Raw genomic sequence first — 19438 nt, forward strand, 5'->3', positions numbered from 1 at the left:
AAAAAAAGAAGAAAAAGTCATATTTTATATTTTTATACATATACACATATATGTATTTTTTTTCACTATTTACTCACAAATGCTCTTCTAGGAATTTGCATTACAGTATACAGATACAGGCACTTTGTAGAATACAATAAACACCATAACTCATCATTCCAAAGAAAAATACCACCACATTCTATTTTTAACATTTTTAACTAAACTACTTTGAATTCATCTAATATGAGCCTTGATATTGTAAGCATCCACAGTATTTTCCTCAGCTACTGCAAACTCTAGGTGGAATTCACCTAAGACTGGTTGAGACAAGTGCTCTCGTCCACATCCTGATCTGCATCTGTGTCCTGTTCATGGATGAAGCTGTAGCGTCGATATACTGATCCTCCTCTACTGGTGTACACCACATCCACCTCGTCCCCACTCTCTGGCTCGGGCACGCCGTGAGGCATGTTGATACTGGCGCTGCCACTCAGTCTCTCATAGCTCTGGCTCCAGCAAAGCCTTTTCCTGGCATGAGCCTTGACTAAGGCAAACACAGCCAGAGCCAACCCCAGAGCCAGCAGCAACGCAATAGGCAAGGTGGCTGAGGTGTGCTTGAGAACTCTAGATGATGTACTCAGGTCTGTTGCCCGGTCATCTCCTGACTTTGGTTTGGGAGCCTCCACACACAGAGCTAAAACATTAAAAAAAAATGCCTTTAGTAGTTGGTCTATCCAGACAATCTTATGTTGCTTATGATAGGCAGGACTCTACCTGAACGGCTGTCACAAACACAGCAACCAGTTTCATTCCCTCCAGCCTGACAGCAGCGGGCACAGCGGTTCTCCACAGCGTGAAGACCAGAATCTCGGTGACATGTCAGACACTGGTCAGTTCTAGGGCCGGTGCAATGCCTGCATGAGCCGTCACATGGCTCGCAGGTTTCCTACAATGGTACAACTTAACAAATGAGTGTACTGGAAAAATAAAATAATAAAAAAAACAAAAACAGTTGTAGACAATAGGCCAGTCAGGAATTTGGACTGTGACTTGTGAAGCACATTGTGTTACTTGTTCTAGGAAGATGCTACATCAGGCAAAACTATAAAACCCTTGAAAAACAGGGTTTTAAATCTTAAGTATTTCTCAATAACATTGAATATCGATTCAAAACCTCCAGCTGGTTGTGGTTTCATCACATTTGGTTAACAGTTGCCTGGCAACACAAGTAAACAATCAACAACTGTTATCAAATATTGCTTCATCCTGATCAGTGCATGGAGGCGTGTTACATATTTTTTCAGCTAAAACCAAATCAAATTCAAATGCACAAATACAGAATTTGAAATAACCAAAACTGTTCTAGCTTTGAGAGAAGTTTTTGTGATCATAAAATCACCCATAATACAAAGGTGATTGAGAAAATACGTTTTCAGGTACTTTAATTATTTACTTATATATGAATTTGACATGCATACAAAGGACAACACTGTCATCTAAGCATTTCATTTATGAATATAACAACCACAGCAGAACCACTTTTACGATGTACAATACGGCACTGATTTACTGAGAAAATAATGTGACTGCTTTGCTCTTTGTATTAGATTAAATTAAGAGGGAAACACTTTTCTTTTGACTTCACTTTTTATGATTATAATAATCAAAGCAATACAGTACAGCACACTCAGCTCAGAACACACCTCTTCTGAGAAGTATTGCCCCTCCTCACAGCGTGGATAGCAGATGTTGTCCTTAAGAGTGCTGCCCCTGTCGCACGTTAGACAGCCCTGAGGTGAGGCATCTGCAAACACAAGCATATCTCACACATTACGCAAAGGTGAAATATGAGTCAAATATTGACACGTTGGCAATAGACTATAGATGATGTTTAGTAGCACGCTAATATCGAATTCAAACAAAAAAATTGTGCAATCAGCTTTTACAGAGCCGTAATTAACAGTTGTTTGATATATACCTGTGCAGGTCTGACAGCTGATGTGGCACTGTTTGCAGATGTCGTCAAGCTGATAGAAGCGGTGCGGGCAACGCTCTAAACACAGCTTAGTGCCTTGCAGCTCCAGAAGAGGAGGTAAACAGGCCCTGCAGGACTCAGGCCCTGGTCCCGTACACAGCTGACATGACTGGTCACATTTCTCACAGCGGGAGCCCGCTCTGTAATACCTGTGGAAATGCATCAAATTATATAAATATATATATACACATATATAACAAGTCAGACATGTACATAGATTTCTGATTCTTGCAGACTTATTTTCAAGATTTATTAGTAAGTGTCTCTCTGTGGTAAATTCAAAGTGAATTTAATCATAAGTCAAAAGTAAAAATCCCAAATCAGCACCTAAAATCTTACCACGGGGCTAAAAATACAATTTCTTTTTGCTATAATAACTTCTAATATCTCTGTATATAAAAAATATGATTACATACACTACCAATAAAAAATTACACCTCAATTTTTCCAGTTTCTACTGAGATTTACATAGTTTAATGTCTCAGTGTACTCTGAAATTAAAGCATAGAACAAAAACAGATTTAAAAAAAGAAATCATGGAAATATTTTGTTTGACAAAACTGAATAGAAGTCACTTTTTGCAGTAAAGCAGCTGAACACACTCGTGATATTCTTTCTTTCTTCTAAGGTAGTTCTGACAGCCTGGAAGTATGTTTTGGATCATCATCTTCCTGCAGGATGAACCTTTTTCTTTTTTTTTACCTTTTGGAAATTTGCCACTCATTTTTGTACCAGTTAAGGCTATTCACGCGACTTGGACTGCTTAAATTTCAATAAAAAACTTGAAAAATGGGGGTGTCCTAAAACTTTTGAGCGGTAGTATGTACTGATAAATTTCGGTCAAATTATGTCACATTTGGAGTTAGAAAGTTCCTGAAGGAAGTTGCTTTATTGCTGATAACATTATGGAGAAACAATGTGATTCTGTTGCAATCTGTTGGCTTGTTTCCAAACCAGGAATTCTCTTAGGACTCTTTTACCAGTGGACAAAGGGTAAGGAGGAAGTCAAGCTTGTGTTTCAACACAAAGTAAACATTTTCTGAGATTATGATGGAGCATTCAGCTTTGTACCCTGTGGGACAATGGGTGACACATAGGTGAAGGAGACGTAGGTATCCTGGGGAACATGTGAGGCAATCTTTTGGTGATGCCCCAGTGCAGGTGGAGCAGACGTGGTCACAAGGCAAACAGAATCCCAGCTCTGTTCCATCAGCCTCCTGTCTCGTGTTGTACGTACCAGCTGGACACTCACTCACACAGGTGCTGTCTGAAAAATAGCACACAGACACATTCCACCTGTTAGTTTGCTTGCTTAAGTGAAGCCATATAATTTTCATAGTGCTAATATTTACTTCTTTATTACACCTCTCTGTTATTTGGACACTTTTTTGGCACCTGACAATTGTTTTGGCTTAGAAACTGAAATGAAATGATGAAATTTTAATCTCTATAATATGTTTGCCTCTGTTATTTATTTTAAATATTTGTTCTAGTTTTAAGATATTTACCTTTAACTTATTTTTTTAGCAATAATTAATAATGTCATCAAGAGTGGGGTGCTGTGACTTTTTAAGACCCTTTTTTATCTTTCACTGTTGCCTGAAAGTGAGGAGGTCCTCTTTTTCAACCCCACTGGACCAACATTTTTGTTGTTTGAAAAAGATACTCTTGACTTTAATAGTCCTACTAGTAGTACAGACAAGCATACAACTTTAACTCCTTTTAGTTATTTAACTTGCACTTGACTGACTGGCACTTCATCTCCTTTCAGTGCTTACACATCAATAACATAAGTTATTCAGAGGCTCCAAAGAATTAACTTTTAAGTGTTACTACATATTTTTTTTAAAAAGAACATGTAAATTTAGCCTTTTTTTAGTCTTACATGTACATTGCAATCACCAATGTATCCAGTCGCTGTTGTTAACTGTTGTTCAATCATATGCAGCACATTAAACTACACTGAAACTGTGAAATATTCTCAGGAGAGCCATCATAATGTAGCCAGTTTTCAAGATGTATTGAGGCAATTATGTAGAAAGACTAGTTAACAAAATGCATGACTTAAATTCTATTACTCATCACGGTGATAAAGAGCATTATCAAGTTCCTGAAAAGCTGATAGTTTGAAGAGAAATTATATTGCTTTGCCATATGGTCGCATAATAAATGCACTTATACTATCTTTGCTGCTGATGTTGGTTTATTTTATACCCAGGACCGCTTCAGTCTGTGCAGGTGAACTTTAGTGCAAAATTCTCACTGTGAAGGTATTTGGGGAGGGCACAGGTCTGGCATTCATCGTTGCCCGGTCCCTCACAGGAGTAACAGTGCTGGTGGCAACCCATGCAGGTGAACTGGTCGTCATGTAGGTAGGTTCTTGGTGGGCAGTCTGTGTCACCTGTCACACCACATAACAGTGTGTTTGGATCCAGCACAAGTCCCTTTTCGCACTGGGTGCACTGGTTTGCATCTGGGCCGGAGCAGCTCATACACGTCTGGTGGCACTCTGCACATAAATCAAACAAATCAGGTTGCGTCACTGGACTGTCATATCACAACATTTACAGGGGAGGGTGTGATCCCTGTCATGTTTTAGCAGTGAATGATTATCAATAAATAAATACTGTATATTGTTATCACAAAGCTATTACAGATAATACATGGCAGTGCGGTTGCAATTGCAGATACTAGTGTCTGCACAAAATAGATTTCGTCATACAGTTGTAAATGTTATCTTCATCTAAAGTTCCCAGTGTCGCCAGCTTGTTGTGAAAGATGCTGTTCAAACATCACTTCTCTGATAACCTTTAAGTCTCTTTAACCTTTAACTGATTTTGCTGATCAGCCAGTTATTAAACCCCTACAAGCCTAAGCACAACACAGTCAGAGATCTTCCAGTTATGCTTGGCCCCCTTTAAGATTCATCATTTCAGATACAGTTTATGTAATGATATTTCTCTTTCTTCCATTTTCTCATTTTATTACTTTGTCTTTGGTACCTAGTGCATCTTTCCAAACCTTAATGTTTTCAAGAGTCTGAATCGTGCAGCCACAGTTCTGTGTTATATCCCCTTATGTTTTTATTTTTTAACACAGCACTCTTCTTGTATTATTATTGTTGTGTTAGAAGCCATATAGCTCACTTTTAATGTGTATAAAAAGGAGCTACATAAACTAAGGTAAATAAAGTTTCATCAGGTAAGATGCACCTATACGTAAACAATGGGACCTAAATAACAAGATAGCCCAGCTAGATAACCCTGCTTATTCAACACTACTTAATTACCAAACCAAGTCACATCAAAGTACAGAGATGCTCACCTTGACATTCTGTAGCTTCAGTCTCATAGTAAGTGCCAGCGGGGCAGTCCTTCGAGCATGCACCTTTATAGAGTTTGGGGCTAAATGTTGAGCAGGTCTCACAGTCATCTGCCAAAGGCCCAGAACAGCTGCCACAGGTAGGGTGGCACTGACCACAGCGGCCCTCCTCCATGTCCTCATAGTAGCCCATGGGACAACTAGCCTTGCACGCACCGTTCAGCATCAGGTAAAGGAAACTGCATTCTGAAATGGTAATCATATGGAGTAGGGGTGGTAATTTTGTGCCACAAACAAGCCATTTCAGAATGTGCTATAATGGCATAAAATTAATTTTAGCTGCGCAGTGAGCTAATAACTCACTGAAACAGGTCCTGTCGTCTGAGCAAACGTCACAATGGGGAGGACAGCGTCTGCAGGTACCGTCATCTGCAGGGTATGTCCGCAGTGAACAGTTCAGTCTACACAAACCACTCTCTAAGTAGTGGCCATCAGCACAGGACAGACACTGGGACTTGGTACCATCACATGTCAGACAGGAGCTATCACAGGCTTCACACGACCCCTCTGCAGTCTCGAAGAAACCTCTGTAAGTAAAGTCAGTAGATATTTGGCATAAAGGGGGAAATACAATAAATAAAAAAACACCGTCATTACAAAGGTTTTTCTTCATTCTATTGCTTAGTGTATACAACAGCTTACTCTGGGCATTCCGACCAGCACCTCCCCTGTTGGAGAAAAAGTTTATGGCTGCCTTTAGAGCAGCTGATGCAGTTGTCACTGGTGTCCACACAGGCTTCACAGTTGGGTGAACATGTCTCACACAGTTGAGTAGCAGAGTTTGCATAGGAGCCAGTTAGACAATGCATTACACAAGAACTGTCCTGGTCCAGGAAATATCCTATCACACACACACAAAAAAAACACTGAGTGATTATATTTTAGTTTATTTTGGCATACTGGAAGATAATGTAAATATTTGAACCTTTGAAACAAGATGAACAGTCCTGTGGTTGTGGGCCAAAGCAGGTATCACAGGATGCATCACATGCGTGACATTCACCGTATTTTCCTGAAATTAAAACAAACAGAGTAACATTACCAGAACAAAACATCACATGGACAGGAAACAGAGATACATATTGAATCCTGTTAAACCTAAGGCACTATGACTTGAGAATGTTTTGCTTTACCTATCTTTACCACTAGAGGGAAACATAATAAGCTATAAGCATAGCCTTGCTACAGTGTACAAGTCATAGGAAATGCTGAATAAGGTGCTTGTTATCACCAATTGCTCAATACTGTCAGCAGTGCAGGCACATTGTGTTAGTTTGTATGGGACCTGCAAAATGTTACCTGCTATTGAAGAAATCTACATGTCTACGACCACTCTTCCATTAAGCTGAAAATGGAGGGCGTTGTGTGTTTAAAATGTAATTTTTTAATGGCCATTTATAAAAAAAAAAAAAAAAATTATGAAAGGCGATGTTTTGGGGGAGCTTACTGCTGAGATGAGGTAAGAAAGATTCTCACAATGGGGAGGCCACGGTGTGAACCATGATAACATGCAAACCTTTGATGTTTAGCCATAATACCCTGTATATGAATAAGGCTACCTTTCATCTTGCACTTGTCGTCTTTTTTTTTTTAATACTCTGTAATGCAAATGTAAAACTAAAATCCACCTTGCAATGCAACATATTGCTCTGAGGTTACAAAATCTACTAAAAGTTTTTACTCACAATGGTCAGCAGTAGGAAGTTTAGAAAATTAACTAAAACTGCTCTTGATAGTGTGCATCAGACTGACAGATCCGTGCAGGGATGTTAATAATCAAACCAGTAACATCAGCCTGATTCCCATGTATGGTTGATAACAATGCAGTACCATATTCCTATCTTTGTTGACATTAATAATACTGTTGACTCTGACATCGAGGGGGTAGCAGGTAAAGAGTCCAGTGCTTGACGCAGAGAAGCCTTTTAAAATTGCTCCATTACTAAAATGGCTCTTGAATGAAAGGTGACGCAGTACATGTGCAGCAGGGTGACACAGTGAGTAGCAGACCGTCCTTCAACCTAGAGGTCCTTCAGCAGGGTTCAAGCCTCTGTCTCAGCTGCAAAGAATCCACCTTGTTAATGTGTCCTTGAGCAAAACACTGATCCCTCCAAACTCCTGGGACACTATACTGACGTCTGCTCTGACCTCCCGTTAGAGAAAAGTTCAAAAGGAAATTATTGCCATCAGGGAACCAACCAGCCAAGTATCATGTTATTCAGTATAATCTATGACTGATGCCTGATATTCATTTGCCATTCTCATTTGTGATCAATCACATGGGATTCACTAGCATATCAATTTACTCATCTCTAAAAAGGCAAAACAGTTTCTTTGAGAAGAATTTCCAAGATTAACAACTATAAATTAGGCCTTATCATAAAAGTCACCCTTACCATCAAAGTATTGTCCCATTGGGCAGTTCATCAGAGGGCACTGCCCATGTAGAGGAGGGTTCCCACCGAGACACAAGTCGCAGTCTGTTGACCGCGGCCCGTGGCATGTCTGACATGAGCTGTGGCAAGGCTGACAGCGCCACCCACTGGAGTCACTGAAGGTTTGCTGTGGGCACTGTTTAATACAATCACCTCCTGATGGGACAGAGCAATACACACAAGACATTATTTTCCAGTACAACACTTGATACATCTGCATTGTTTATTGTTTATTTGTTAGGATCCCCATTAGCTGTGCCCTAAAGGACAACTAGTCTTCCTGGGGTCCACATTTAAAAACATACATTAAACATTACAGTCAACACAAATGGCATGCAAAAGACATATATTAGAGAATAATGTTAATATATATGAGTAGAACTTACACAGCAAAAACTACAAATCAGTATATGCATAGCATCCTAAAAATATGTTGTTCCTAAGTGTGTCCTTATTTGCTTTTTAAATATAGACTTCTGTTAATTTCGTCAGTGACAGTGATAAAGAATTCCATGTTTTCATTACTCTATATACTACTGTATGTTTAAGGAAATTAGTATTTGCCTTGGGAAGTGAAAATTGGCCTTCTGTTGCCTTTTTAGTGGCATATGTATATGACTCTAAATTGTGTTTTAATTGACTGTACTGATATGATGACATTTTGGATTGTAAAACTTTCCATGTTGCATCAGCATTGATAGTACAACCTGGCAGACACAATATTATAGATAATATCTCTATCTTATCTTTATCTCTCAATTACTGAGACATGAATCATGCAGGGTATGTGCATGATAGCACCAAAAAGTATTTTTAAAAAATGCAAAGCACAATGTTTGGGATTTTTTTAAACATCTCATCAATAAACTGGTAAAGTCGACAAAAAAATATCTGTACATGTCTTCAATTGGTTAAAAACTGTGCAAATCCTTCTCCTCTGTCTGCTCTTCCAGGATCTCTCCCTCTCCAAATTCCATCCAACTGCCCAGGCACAAAACAATGACCTAGATCTTTTGAAACTGGACCTTGTCAATGAAGGGGAAATAAGCAGTATAACCCATGATAGATCCTGTCTGACACAATGTATAATCACATGCCCATCAAATATGTACCATAACTGTGCATACTAAAATCATATTGATAGTGTGGTGGTGTTCTTGCTTATCTTCTTTTTTTTTTTTTTTTTTTTTACAGCTACAAGCTTTATTTACAATCTCAAAGCTTTTACTTGGATGCCCATAGAGAACACAACCTAACAACACCATATTCATTCCTTGTTTGCATAAACCATATATTTACATATCTCATGTTACAGATTTGCTGACATGGACATGATTTGCAATCCAAATGAAGACTCAGGAGTGCCATCAGTTGTCTTTAACAAGAATGATTGATTATTCTCACCTACGTACTGATTTAATTTAAGAAAAACACAATATCCACCAGTACTGTACAGGATGAAAAGGTCTTCTGAATGATGTTGAGTATGAGACATTGAGGCATTAATAAACAATACATAGAGAAATTATTATTCTTGGCTACTTGTACCATTCAGGAAGTAACCAGGCTGACAGGCAAGGCAGCGTGTGTTACTCCTGCAATCTGTGCATGGTGCTGGGCAGGACAGACACACACCCCTGCCCCAGTCCTCATATGTGCTCCGGGGGCAGTGTTTGCGACACTGGTGTCTGAAACTATAAAGTGAAAGGTTAATTCAAAACTAAAAATCAAATAGAATATTTATTGATAATCCATAACAATTAAAAAACCATTCCAAAAACCATCCAAACCTAAGCTTGGTCTACGTGTGTGAAACAGGTCAATAACTGATCGACTAAAGCTGGCTGTCACAGCTATTAAACAAAAGGAGGCTCTCTTTTTTTGTAAAGCAAACATGCAGAGCAAAGCTATTGAAATATCAAAGACCTGATGAAAACTATTGTGAGTTAATGGCATTTTCAAAGCTTTTACAATGAAAGAAGTATAATGTTGCTGCAGGCAGCTTCTTCCCACATGGATGAGTCTGAGGCTAGATGAACTGAAACCAGAGAGAAGACAAAAACACACCACATGCAAGAAGCAATCCCAACATTCACTGTGTCAGTCCACAGCACACCTGCAGCTGTATTGTTGACTACAACACACTCCTCAATCAAAAAAGGTGCACTTTACCATCAGTAAGGATGGCAAACAAAAAAAACCAATAGAGGCTGCTTTTCTTCAAGCTTATCACGAGTCTATTCTTTTCTTAAGGCAGAAAGTTAATTGGTGTTTTATTTGTAGCCCAGAGGCATGGGGAGATTTCTGTCATTAACCTGTCCTACCAGTCCTTTGGGGCTTAACTGAGCTATTAAACATGAGACACTGTCCTAAAAAATAAAATCTAGCCCAAAGCAGCTGATATTGAGTTACAAAGATGTCACACATAAAACATTAAAGCAAGAATAACGCCTACTTTACAGACTTGCCACTCTAAATGAAACAAGCTAAAGAGCAATAAGCCACTAACTTATATAGTACAACATCCTCTACTGCCTCCTCTGCCACCTTCCTACATGAGAGAATCTGACCACTGACAGCCCAGGCTGCACTCCCCACTGTGTCGCTGTGAATTTGGCGCTAAGATGCGTTGGTTGTTTGAGGAGGAACAGCTGGAGGCGCCACACTGCATCCATCAACTCACTCACAATAGCAGCTGGTGCAGACCAGGCCCTGTCTCTGGCCTGGAAACAGTACACTACTTAAGAATCTGCGGGATGTTTAAGAATCCCTCTGTGCAAATATTAGACTATCCATTCCAGGAGAGCACATCAGCATTTCCAAAGCAACTTTTGTTTGGGATTTTTTTACTCCTCAGGTTAAAGCTAAATGGTAAAAAATATGCTGTAAGTACTACCTGACGTTAAGAAAGCTTGAGGAAATGAATGGTATAACATATTGAGAATGAATCGCAGCAACTTATTGGTTTAGCTGCACTTAGCTCCTTAGAGAATAAGGTAAATGTCAATAAATACCAAGCATCCGTCACGCAGGCAATGATTTATGTGAGAAGAACATTCGCCCCACAGATTGAGATATGCCAAAGCTGTCTAACATTTTTCATTACCACTAGCGAACCTCAAATAGTGGACTTTCTTTAAGTGCTGCAAACGGTCATAATCTATCACAGTGAGGCTCATCCTGCAGTTCATGATGGCCCCATGTTCTATTGGGTTTCTTTTATTGGTGTTTGCCTTGCATGGTAGATGCATTAAGTACTGCAGCCACAGAAATGACTGATACGACCTGTTATTCAAAACCTCTAAAACCCTACTATGAAAATAAAAGTTACTCGAGTAGATGCAGAAGAAGACTGTATGTCTTACTGGACCTACAGTATGTAACAGAATTAAAAAGAGGTGAAGGCAGTGGAGCGGTAGATATTCCTTAAAGCTTCCTCTGCTGTGATTCACATGAGTAGTCAGTGAAGTCAAGATAGTGCACCCTATATAATCACACCCTGCTACTGGCTATGTTTTCCACTTATGCTTGCTCCCTTTCTCCCTCCTTCTCACAAGTAACATAAAAACACACTCTGTTAAGTATCTCTGTGAAGCAGACCTCTCTTCTGTGCACAACCATGGCTCAGGTAACAGCGTATAACTCCGAATGGAAGGTAACCTGACTCACACAATACCAGGAGGCCTAAACTCGGGGGAGAAGTACACAATTGGAGGTCTGTTCTAGCTCTCTAACCTGTGTTACACACTGTGTCCAAGTGATAAGCTCGTGTAAACAGAAATACAGGTGAAATATAGTTTATTGTGGCGTGGAGAATAACTAACCACAGTGTGCAAAACAATTATGGAAAGGTATATTACCCACATACTGAACAATGATTTACTCAACTCTAAATCTAGCAAAATGATGACAACTCAAATAAAAACAATTACAAGGTCATTTTGAGGTTAATTATTTTTAGGCAGCATATTTAATGCCCATTAATCTGCTGAAAAATGTTTGAATAAATTATTGCACCATTATGTCTACTTTATGTGGAAAAGACAAAACATTCATTTTTCTGTATAAAGGATTTGACAAAACATTAATTAGCAACAATTTTGATGAACGATATACAATATGTATGAGCCATTTTTTAAGCAAAAATGCACCAAAATTCTCTTCCAGCCTCACAAATTTGAATATTGTTGCCTTGCATGATTGCGAACTTCATATCTCTGAATTTTGGACTGTTAATAAGGCAATACAAGCTATTCAAATTTGTTGATTAACCAAGAAAATAATGGGTAGATTATTCTATAATGAAAATAAACGTTAGTTGCAGCCGTGGTACCAAATGTTAGGTATCTCCAGTAATACCTGAGAACACATTTGATTTTGTATTAGGGACTATGGGCCACCAGAAAATTTCACTTATTAAAAGATGATAATAAAACAAGGAAAAAAACTCACAGGAAGTAACCTTCAACACAGCTGTTGCAAATCTCAGGGTCTCCTGTGTACAAATGAAAATAGGTGATTAATTATTCCACTAAATTCAAATTATGATGCACTGTGCACTATTATCACTCACACACACACAAGTTTTAATATACATGGCCAATTCTCCATACATTAAGGAAGGAACAGTATAGTGGTGTTAGCCTGATACAGCAAGCATGTGTGACCTACCTGTGGAACATGTTTTGCATCCCATCTCACAGTCAATGCACTCTCCTGTATCAGCATCCTGCACCTGCCCTGAAACACACAGCGACCCAGCATAACAAGCATGAATGTCTTTCTCTTAAAGGATAAGGTTGGTGATATTCTATATTTTTCTTATTGTCAATAAACTCCATGAAAAATAAATGTGTTAGTGCATCTCTCAGTACTTTCTGACTTCCCTAGCCTGTCTGTTGCTGTCAGCCCCGAGCTCATTAGCTCCTTTTAAAGAATATTTAAAAATGGGCCACACATATGTTAGTATTTCCTTTGGATTTGTTGACGATGAGAAACATGTAAACTATCAACAGACTTATCCTTAGAGATTCAGCTTCACATTTACCTATGTCACAGAGCGCTGTTTGGCAGACCCCATTCTGGAGTTTGTAGTGTTCTCGACATTTAGCACATATGTTGCCATCTGTGCAGAGTTCACAATTGGCTATGCAGGGCAGGCAGGCATAGTGACCCCTGTCAGGATAGAGTCCCCGGGGGCAGTGTGTCCGACAGCGACCTTGGTGGAGGAAACGTTCCTGTCCATCTTCATCTGAGGAGGAGGACACAGAGAACTTGTTAAAATAAAGCCTATTCCATTTTCTCCTCTGATGAAGATGCCATTAGCCATGTGGAACTCCCACCTGGAGACATCCTTTCCAAAAATATGGACTCTTCTGAAAGTGAAAATCAATGAGCTTCTCGTAATAAATACACAGGTAGAGACAACTGGGCTCGACAAGTACATGGGATGTAGGAAAGATGAAAGTACGTGCTGCCAACTGTGTGAAAGATCGTGCCTACAGGAAATTACAGCCTAACACATATCACAGGGATCACATTTTTTTTTTATTGAGAGGAGAGAGATGTCATGTGGTTTAACAACTGAACTGCTGGCAATTCTTATATGTGAGGAAACTGAGGATTCATATAGCATTTCACTACACATTAGTGACAAACAAGACTAAGAATCTACAGCCATGCTAGCAGCTCTTTGAGGCTGTACTACGTAATGTGGTGCTTTGAGCTAAATGCTTAAGTCAGCATGCTAAAATGCTCACAATGAGAATACTAACATGCTGCTGTTAAGCAGGTATAATGTTTACCGTGTTAACAATCATAATTTAGCCCATTTCACTGAAAATCACAACCTCATGGTGGCAAGTAGAAACGTTAAAATATCACCAAAGTCCTTTGGATTCATCCACTGGGAACCATGAATGATTGTACAAAATTCAGTGCCAATCCACCTAGCAGGTGTCGAGAAATTTCAAAAGATAAGTGAAACCCTTAACCTGCTGCTGGCGCTAGAAAAAAAGTCAGAAAATCACTAAAGTCAGTAGAATTCATCCTCTGGGGACCATGAATGCCTGTAGAAGATTTCATGGCAAACCATTAAATAATTATTGAGATATTCCAGTGGTGGATGAACCAACCGACAGACCGACATTGCCACACCTGACACCATGCCACTAGCATGGCTAAAAACTGATAATAATGGCAGCACAAATGGATGTCAACCTCATAACTGTGATAAACTGATAGCTGCAGCCCAGCACATTGACTGTAGGCCTGCAAATAACAGATCACAGTGTGAAATCACTTCCTGACTGATGATGCTCTGACTAATGTAAACAAGGGCAATCACAGGCAGATGAGAGATCAGAGCTGTGGGCAGAGACAGGAACTGGTGTTAGCCCTAATGATTAATACTCTGCCACCTGCCACTAGGCTAGCTGTGGCACCTGAGGCGTCTCTGGAAGCAGCTGAGTTACAGCATTGTCTCATCTGCTCAGCTCTGTACACAAGATGTGTGAGACAGGGAGGAGAGGGGCCACAAGCTGCTGCTGCTGCCTTTCTAACCCTTCCACTTCTTAGAGGCTCCACCTCAGCATAAGCAGAGAAATGTGACCTCTACATGACAACAAACCAAAGAGAATGAGGAGACTTTTGATGTTCTTTCACAAAGAACATCAAATTTATTTATCCATTTATCCTTTACTTGGCCAGGAAGGTCCCATTGAGATACAGGATCTCTTCTTCCAAAGAGTCCTGGTCAAGACGGCAGCATAAGCAGTTTCACATAAAAAAAAAAAAAAAAATTCACATGATAGAACACATAAAATACATAAAAGCTACACAAGGGAAAGAGTAAAAGAAGAGAGGCATATAGGCCATAGCATCGATATCCATAACTCAGTCCACCTCAAGTCAAGGTTATATAAAACAGCAACATTTTTCCTTCATGGCAGTTTGTAAAGGACCTTTGAAGGTATTCAAAGAAGGGAGTGCTTCTAAGGTAATGGTATTTTGCAGCTCATTCTATGTCCAAGGTGCATAAAAGGAGAAAGCAGTTTTACCGAGCTCTGAGTGCACACTGGGGACATTTAAACGAATCAGATTAATAGATCTAGTATTATAGGATAAAAGGCTGGAGATATAAGTAGGTAGTTTACCTAACAATGTCTTGACAATGACACATAAATATATAAACCAAAGTTTACACACAAAACAATATCTACAGTAATATACGTAGATGTAGGCATTAACAGCAGACATGCATGATTGTGTCATGTCAAAATGCATGTATTCAATGTGTGTGTGTGTGTGTGTGTGTTTGTGTGTGAGTTAGAGAGAGACAGAGAGAGAGACTTGCAGGTTAAGCCCATTGAACTGCAACAGTAATACTTCTAGCCTGAGGGGATATTTTCTCCTCTCCCTCTGATTAACAAAGGCCCCATTCTGACATGATCAGATTACACTGTGAAAACTCAGGAGAAAAATGATCACACCTTCATTTCTTACCAATTTCAGAAGGTGCCTCTGCGACAAAAACAATCAACAAGTTTCTACAGCCAATCCCTAACTGTTTTAACAAGGGTAAATGTTAAACCAGAGCTGAATGACCCTCCTCTGATTCCAAAGCCTTTGAACAACTTTGCTTTTGGTGACCATTAAATAGTGCTGCACCTCCTTTCCTGCTCGATTAATGAGTCTGTGACATGGCTGTGTTTTAATCTAGCATCTGTGGAGCCAAAAACATTAAAAAAAAAAAAAAAAAAAAAGAGGAATTACATCGACCAACTGCAAGCAATTTAGAGATCATATTTGCACCAAAATACAGCAATACACATATGTGAAATGTATCATTTGAAGACAGGAGTGGCCTATTGTTTAACTTAAGCCTTTGTTAAGCTGGTGATTTTTTATTTGTAGCCCTTGTGAATACATTACTTTACAAAACTGTTAGGCTATATCAATTGTATATGAAGAAAATAAAAGATTGAACATGTATATAGTTCGGTTTTTTCCCCTTTGGCAGCACCACCCATCATTTTTGCTGTGTTACAAGTACGTATGTAGGAAATCCTACTCACCAACTCCACAGGTAGTGCATTCAAACAGCTCATGTCCGTCGCACTCAGAGCAGGTGGGATGACAGAGGACACACTGGTTCTTCAGCATAAATTGTCCACTCGGACAGGGGGACGAAGGTTTGCATCCAACAAATCCGACGTAGTAGAGAAAGATCAAAATCGCGGTGAAGCACCTCATGGCTGTACCAGAGGACTTTCGCTGGAAGTGAGAAAAAAGGCACTCAGGACTGTCTCCAAAGACGCAGTGTCCGTGCAGCCGCAGGTATGCCGGTAGATCGATATGAGGCTCTGTGACACCAGCCCAGAAATAACTTGCTGGACCAGTTCGCTCAAGAGAAGCGCTGGACAATGAACGTGGACTGCGGTCAGCATTTAGTAAACGATCCTAACAGAAAGAGGGAGAGCACCCAGCCTCTGTGTCACAATAGATAGAAATACCTGATAAAAAAAAAAAAACACCTGTGTGACTGCAGCAGACACAAAATATCAATATTTATAACCACCGTGCTGCATACTCCGTTTGCTATATAATATTAAATAATAATAATAATAATAATATATTTAATTTGTGCCGCAATTTTCATTCGTAGTGAATCTCAAAGTTATGCAGCATTAAAAACATACAACAAACAATATAAATAAGATGAAGAAAGTAAGTACAATAAGATGAAAAAGAATGACTGAAAAGAAATGTTTTAGGCTTCTTTTTTTAATCTCAAGATTAAAGGTATAAAACTGGAATTATATGTTTGATTTTTTATTTTATTTTATTTTATTATCAATTACAAATAAAACATATATCTACTGTCAGGTAGATTTTAAATTCATACGCCACGAATTTCAACTGTAATGTTAGCAAGAAATTTAGGATTCAGCTCAATGGCATAAACAGAAAGTAATTTCTAGTGGCTTACAGATTTTAGTTATGAGATTTTGTGGTTTTTGAGGCTAAAGGGAAAACTATAATATCGAAATAAAGGGAAAAAAACCGATTCATAGGCTTCTTTTGCCTTTTTTGTGGGCTACTTTTCAAGGTCTATATTGCTTGGCGGAAGAATAATATTTAACTGCCATTAGCTTATTACTCACAAGCTTTTAGACGTCTTGCATTGATTGTGGTTTAAAAGTCAAAGACGCATGCAAAGGTGTCTTAATATCGTCGTTCTATATTCCATATTTATATATTGTATATAGACCTCAGAGATTGTAGAAAACTCAAGCTATTGTGATTTGTCTTTGCTCCGGCACAGCGGCCTCTCGCGGCTCCTCGCCGGACGTGTCTCGAGGGCGTGTGTTTGCGCCGGCCCAACCCAACCCCTTCGCCGGCTGACGTCACGCCGCTGTTCGAGGAGGCGTGGTTTTGTTCTGCTGCAGCGGAGAAATATGACATGGGGATGAGCGAGAGAGAGAGGGAGAGAGTGAGACAGCCTGATAGGAATTAACGGTTCGTCAGAGGTCTGGACTGAAAACGCTACGATGGGGAGTAATGACTGAAAACAGAACGGTAAGAGACACACTTGTTTGTTTTGTTTTTTTAAGTGTGTGTGTGTGTGTGTGTTTCATTACACGGCGCGACAGACCGATTCATGGCTCATTTGATACTGAACACAATGGGGCTACCACTGCAGACAGGTGCACCTGTCTTTATGCGAGTACGTGCCTCGATACATTCAACTTCAGTTTTCCGTGCGAATACCTTTTTGTATTTTAGGTCGAAGGCAAATACATCGAGGCCACACATCTCATCGACGGTCTGGGATGAAATGTTAGCCGGTGTCTCAGAGTTAAATGCTGTAAACATGGATATGGTCGTGAATCTCTATGCTTAGTCACATACCTTTTGTGATGTACAGTAGCAATGTAATATAGCCTATATATACGTGTGACAGCTGGGTATATTATGTGATGGTAGCTTAGCCCATTAGCTTATTGAAGCCTATGAAGTCTTGAAGGCTATGATTGTATTTACAGACATGGAATATTAATCATCACATTGTATTTTGGGGGCAGATGGCTTAACATGTGATGAAATGCATAACAGCTGCATGTTTCATAAAAGATAATGCATAGCAGGCTCACTTCTAGCTATGTTCATTTTCAATTGAAGGAAAGCAGCCTGGTATTTTATTCTGGTGCCCATATGCTGTATTTTTCTATTATTGTTGGCCTAGTTCACAATATCTCCCAACTATGCCTGCGTGTAAATATGGTGAGGCCACTAATTCACCTAATTCATTGCATAGTATGTTTAAGATCATATTCCTGTGCCTTAAAACCTTCAATAAATCATGAATGTCAGCTTATATTCAAGCTGGGTGCAACACTAAGTGGAGTAAACTCACACAGCGTTTCCACCTGTTCATTTTTAAGATGAGGATTTACATCTCATCAAGTTGTTTGCTGTCTCACCATTACAACATATTCTGACACCTCTTACCACTGTCCGCATCCTGCCCTCGGCTTAGCGAGACAGGCAGCTGACAGTAGTCGAGTCTGATTTGGAGACAGCTCGAATAGACGAGGCAGAGCTACAAACCGGGGCTGCCAGGCTAAGCCAGGCCATGCCAGCTCTACGGAGGGCTTCGGTGCAGCAGGGCACTGGGGAGAGGGCGCTTGGCACCTGATCAGTTACCACAGTGAATTCTGTTCCTGTCACTGGCATTTAGCTACAGAAAAGCAGAGCAGAGATGACGGTTGTTGTTGAACTCAGTTGGGCTTTCATGTCACTGTGGCAGCAACGTTGTATCAAACTGCTCTTCAGCTGATACAAAATGACATTCCTTTGCAAACATCTGTGCCAGATGCCCACTACCCACTTCAAAAACCATAGCAGATAATTTATCTTTATCAGCTATGATTGTAAAAAAAAAAAAAGCACTGGTTGCTTTGTTGAGAAGCAACAGCAAAGGGGGATAAAATCTCCTGTTTCCTTGTTAAAAGAATTCCATGTTCCATGTTCCCAAGTTTAGTCCTTCAGGGTAGATGAAATGAGTCAAGTGCCCATGGTAATCATGGTCCAATCACTGCACGGCTTTGAAGTGGGCCCTGTTCTTCAGACATCTCTACAGGTGGGTAAGCAATGTTAAGTGTCCCGTCTGCAGGCTGAGGGAGGTCAGCTAGAGGCCATGGAGGCAGGCAGAGGGGCTCCTCTCACACATCGAAGTAGGGGAGGGTGGAGGGGATATCGGTCCTGTGTGAGTCTGTACACGGGACTTGATGTTGGATAGATACTTTTGGGGAAATTTGTCACGGTTTGAGCAAATCCATTCTCAAATATATGTGTGAAAGGAAATATGAAATATACCCCCAAATCACAGACAAATTAAGTCGTAAGCCTTGTGCCATAAAGCTGTAAATCCTTACACTGCGGTTCTCCTCTCATGCTGTGGTAAAGGCTGAAACCACCGAAGTGTTATAATACATTGACTGCAGGAACCATTTAACCATGATTTATGAACTTTTTTTAATAGTGAAGCTAGATGTGAGAGTGTTAAACTTGCAAGGTCAGAGCTTGTGTTTTCTATGTGTCT

The 19438-nt window shown here is 39.8% G+C and overlaps 2 protein-coding genes across 2 annotated transcripts in view; one reads left to right on the plus strand and one right to left on the minus strand.

Annotated features, from left to right (window-relative positions):
* Nucleotides 1-22: 22 nt before the first annotated feature.
* Nucleotides 23-17127, minus strand: LOC122986326 (proprotein convertase subtilisin/kexin type 5). Its single transcript, XM_044357533.1, has 17 exons — nt 17105-17127; nt 15909-16293; nt 12881-13084; nt 12505-12573; nt 12286-12328; nt 9382-9527; nt 7795-7989; nt 6324-6410; nt 6041-6239; nt 5702-5925; nt 5342-5584; nt 4281-4526; nt 3089-3284; nt 1961-2166; nt 1686-1786; nt 757-928; nt 23-676 (listed from the first exon to the last, which is right to left on the minus strand). The coding sequence occupies exons 2-17, from the start codon at nt 16084-16086 to the stop codon at nt 294-296; spliced, it is 2892 nt and encodes a 963-aa protein (XP_044213468.1). The 5' UTR covers nt 16087-16293; nt 17105-17127; the 3' UTR covers nt 23-293.
* A 74-nt stretch (nt 17128-17201) lies between these two features.
* The window catches only part of otud7a (OTU deubiquitinase 7A), a 38076-nt gene continuing 35839 nt past the window's right edge, over nt 17202-19438 (plus strand). Inside the window, exon 1 of the mRNA XM_044357534.1 lies at nt 17202-17412. The gene's annotated coding sequence lies outside the window, so the exon portion shown is untranslated. The remainder of the gene's footprint in view (nt 17413-19438) is intronic.

The sequence above is a fragment of the Thunnus albacares genome, chromosome 7 (assembly GCF_914725855.1).
Source record: "Thunnus albacares chromosome 7, fThuAlb1.1, whole genome shotgun sequence".
Lineage (NCBI taxonomy): Eukaryota > Metazoa > Chordata > Actinopteri > Scombriformes > Scombridae > Thunnus > Thunnus albacares.

Excerpts from the sequence above, each read along its gene's own strand:
- LOC122986326 (XM_044357533.1), bottom strand. The coding sequence starts at position 16,086 with ATGAGGTGCTTCACCGCGATTTTGATCTTTCTCTACTACGTCGGATTT. Across the intron at positions 12,574-12,880 it reads AACAGCGCTCTGTGACATAG|GGCAGGTGCAGGATGCTGAT; the intron begins GTAAATGTGAAG and ends TGTGTGTTTCAG. Across the intron at positions 2,167-3,088 it reads GTCACCCATTGTCCCACAGG|GTATTACAGAGCGGGCTCCC; the intron begins GTACAAAGCTGA and ends GCATTTCCACAG.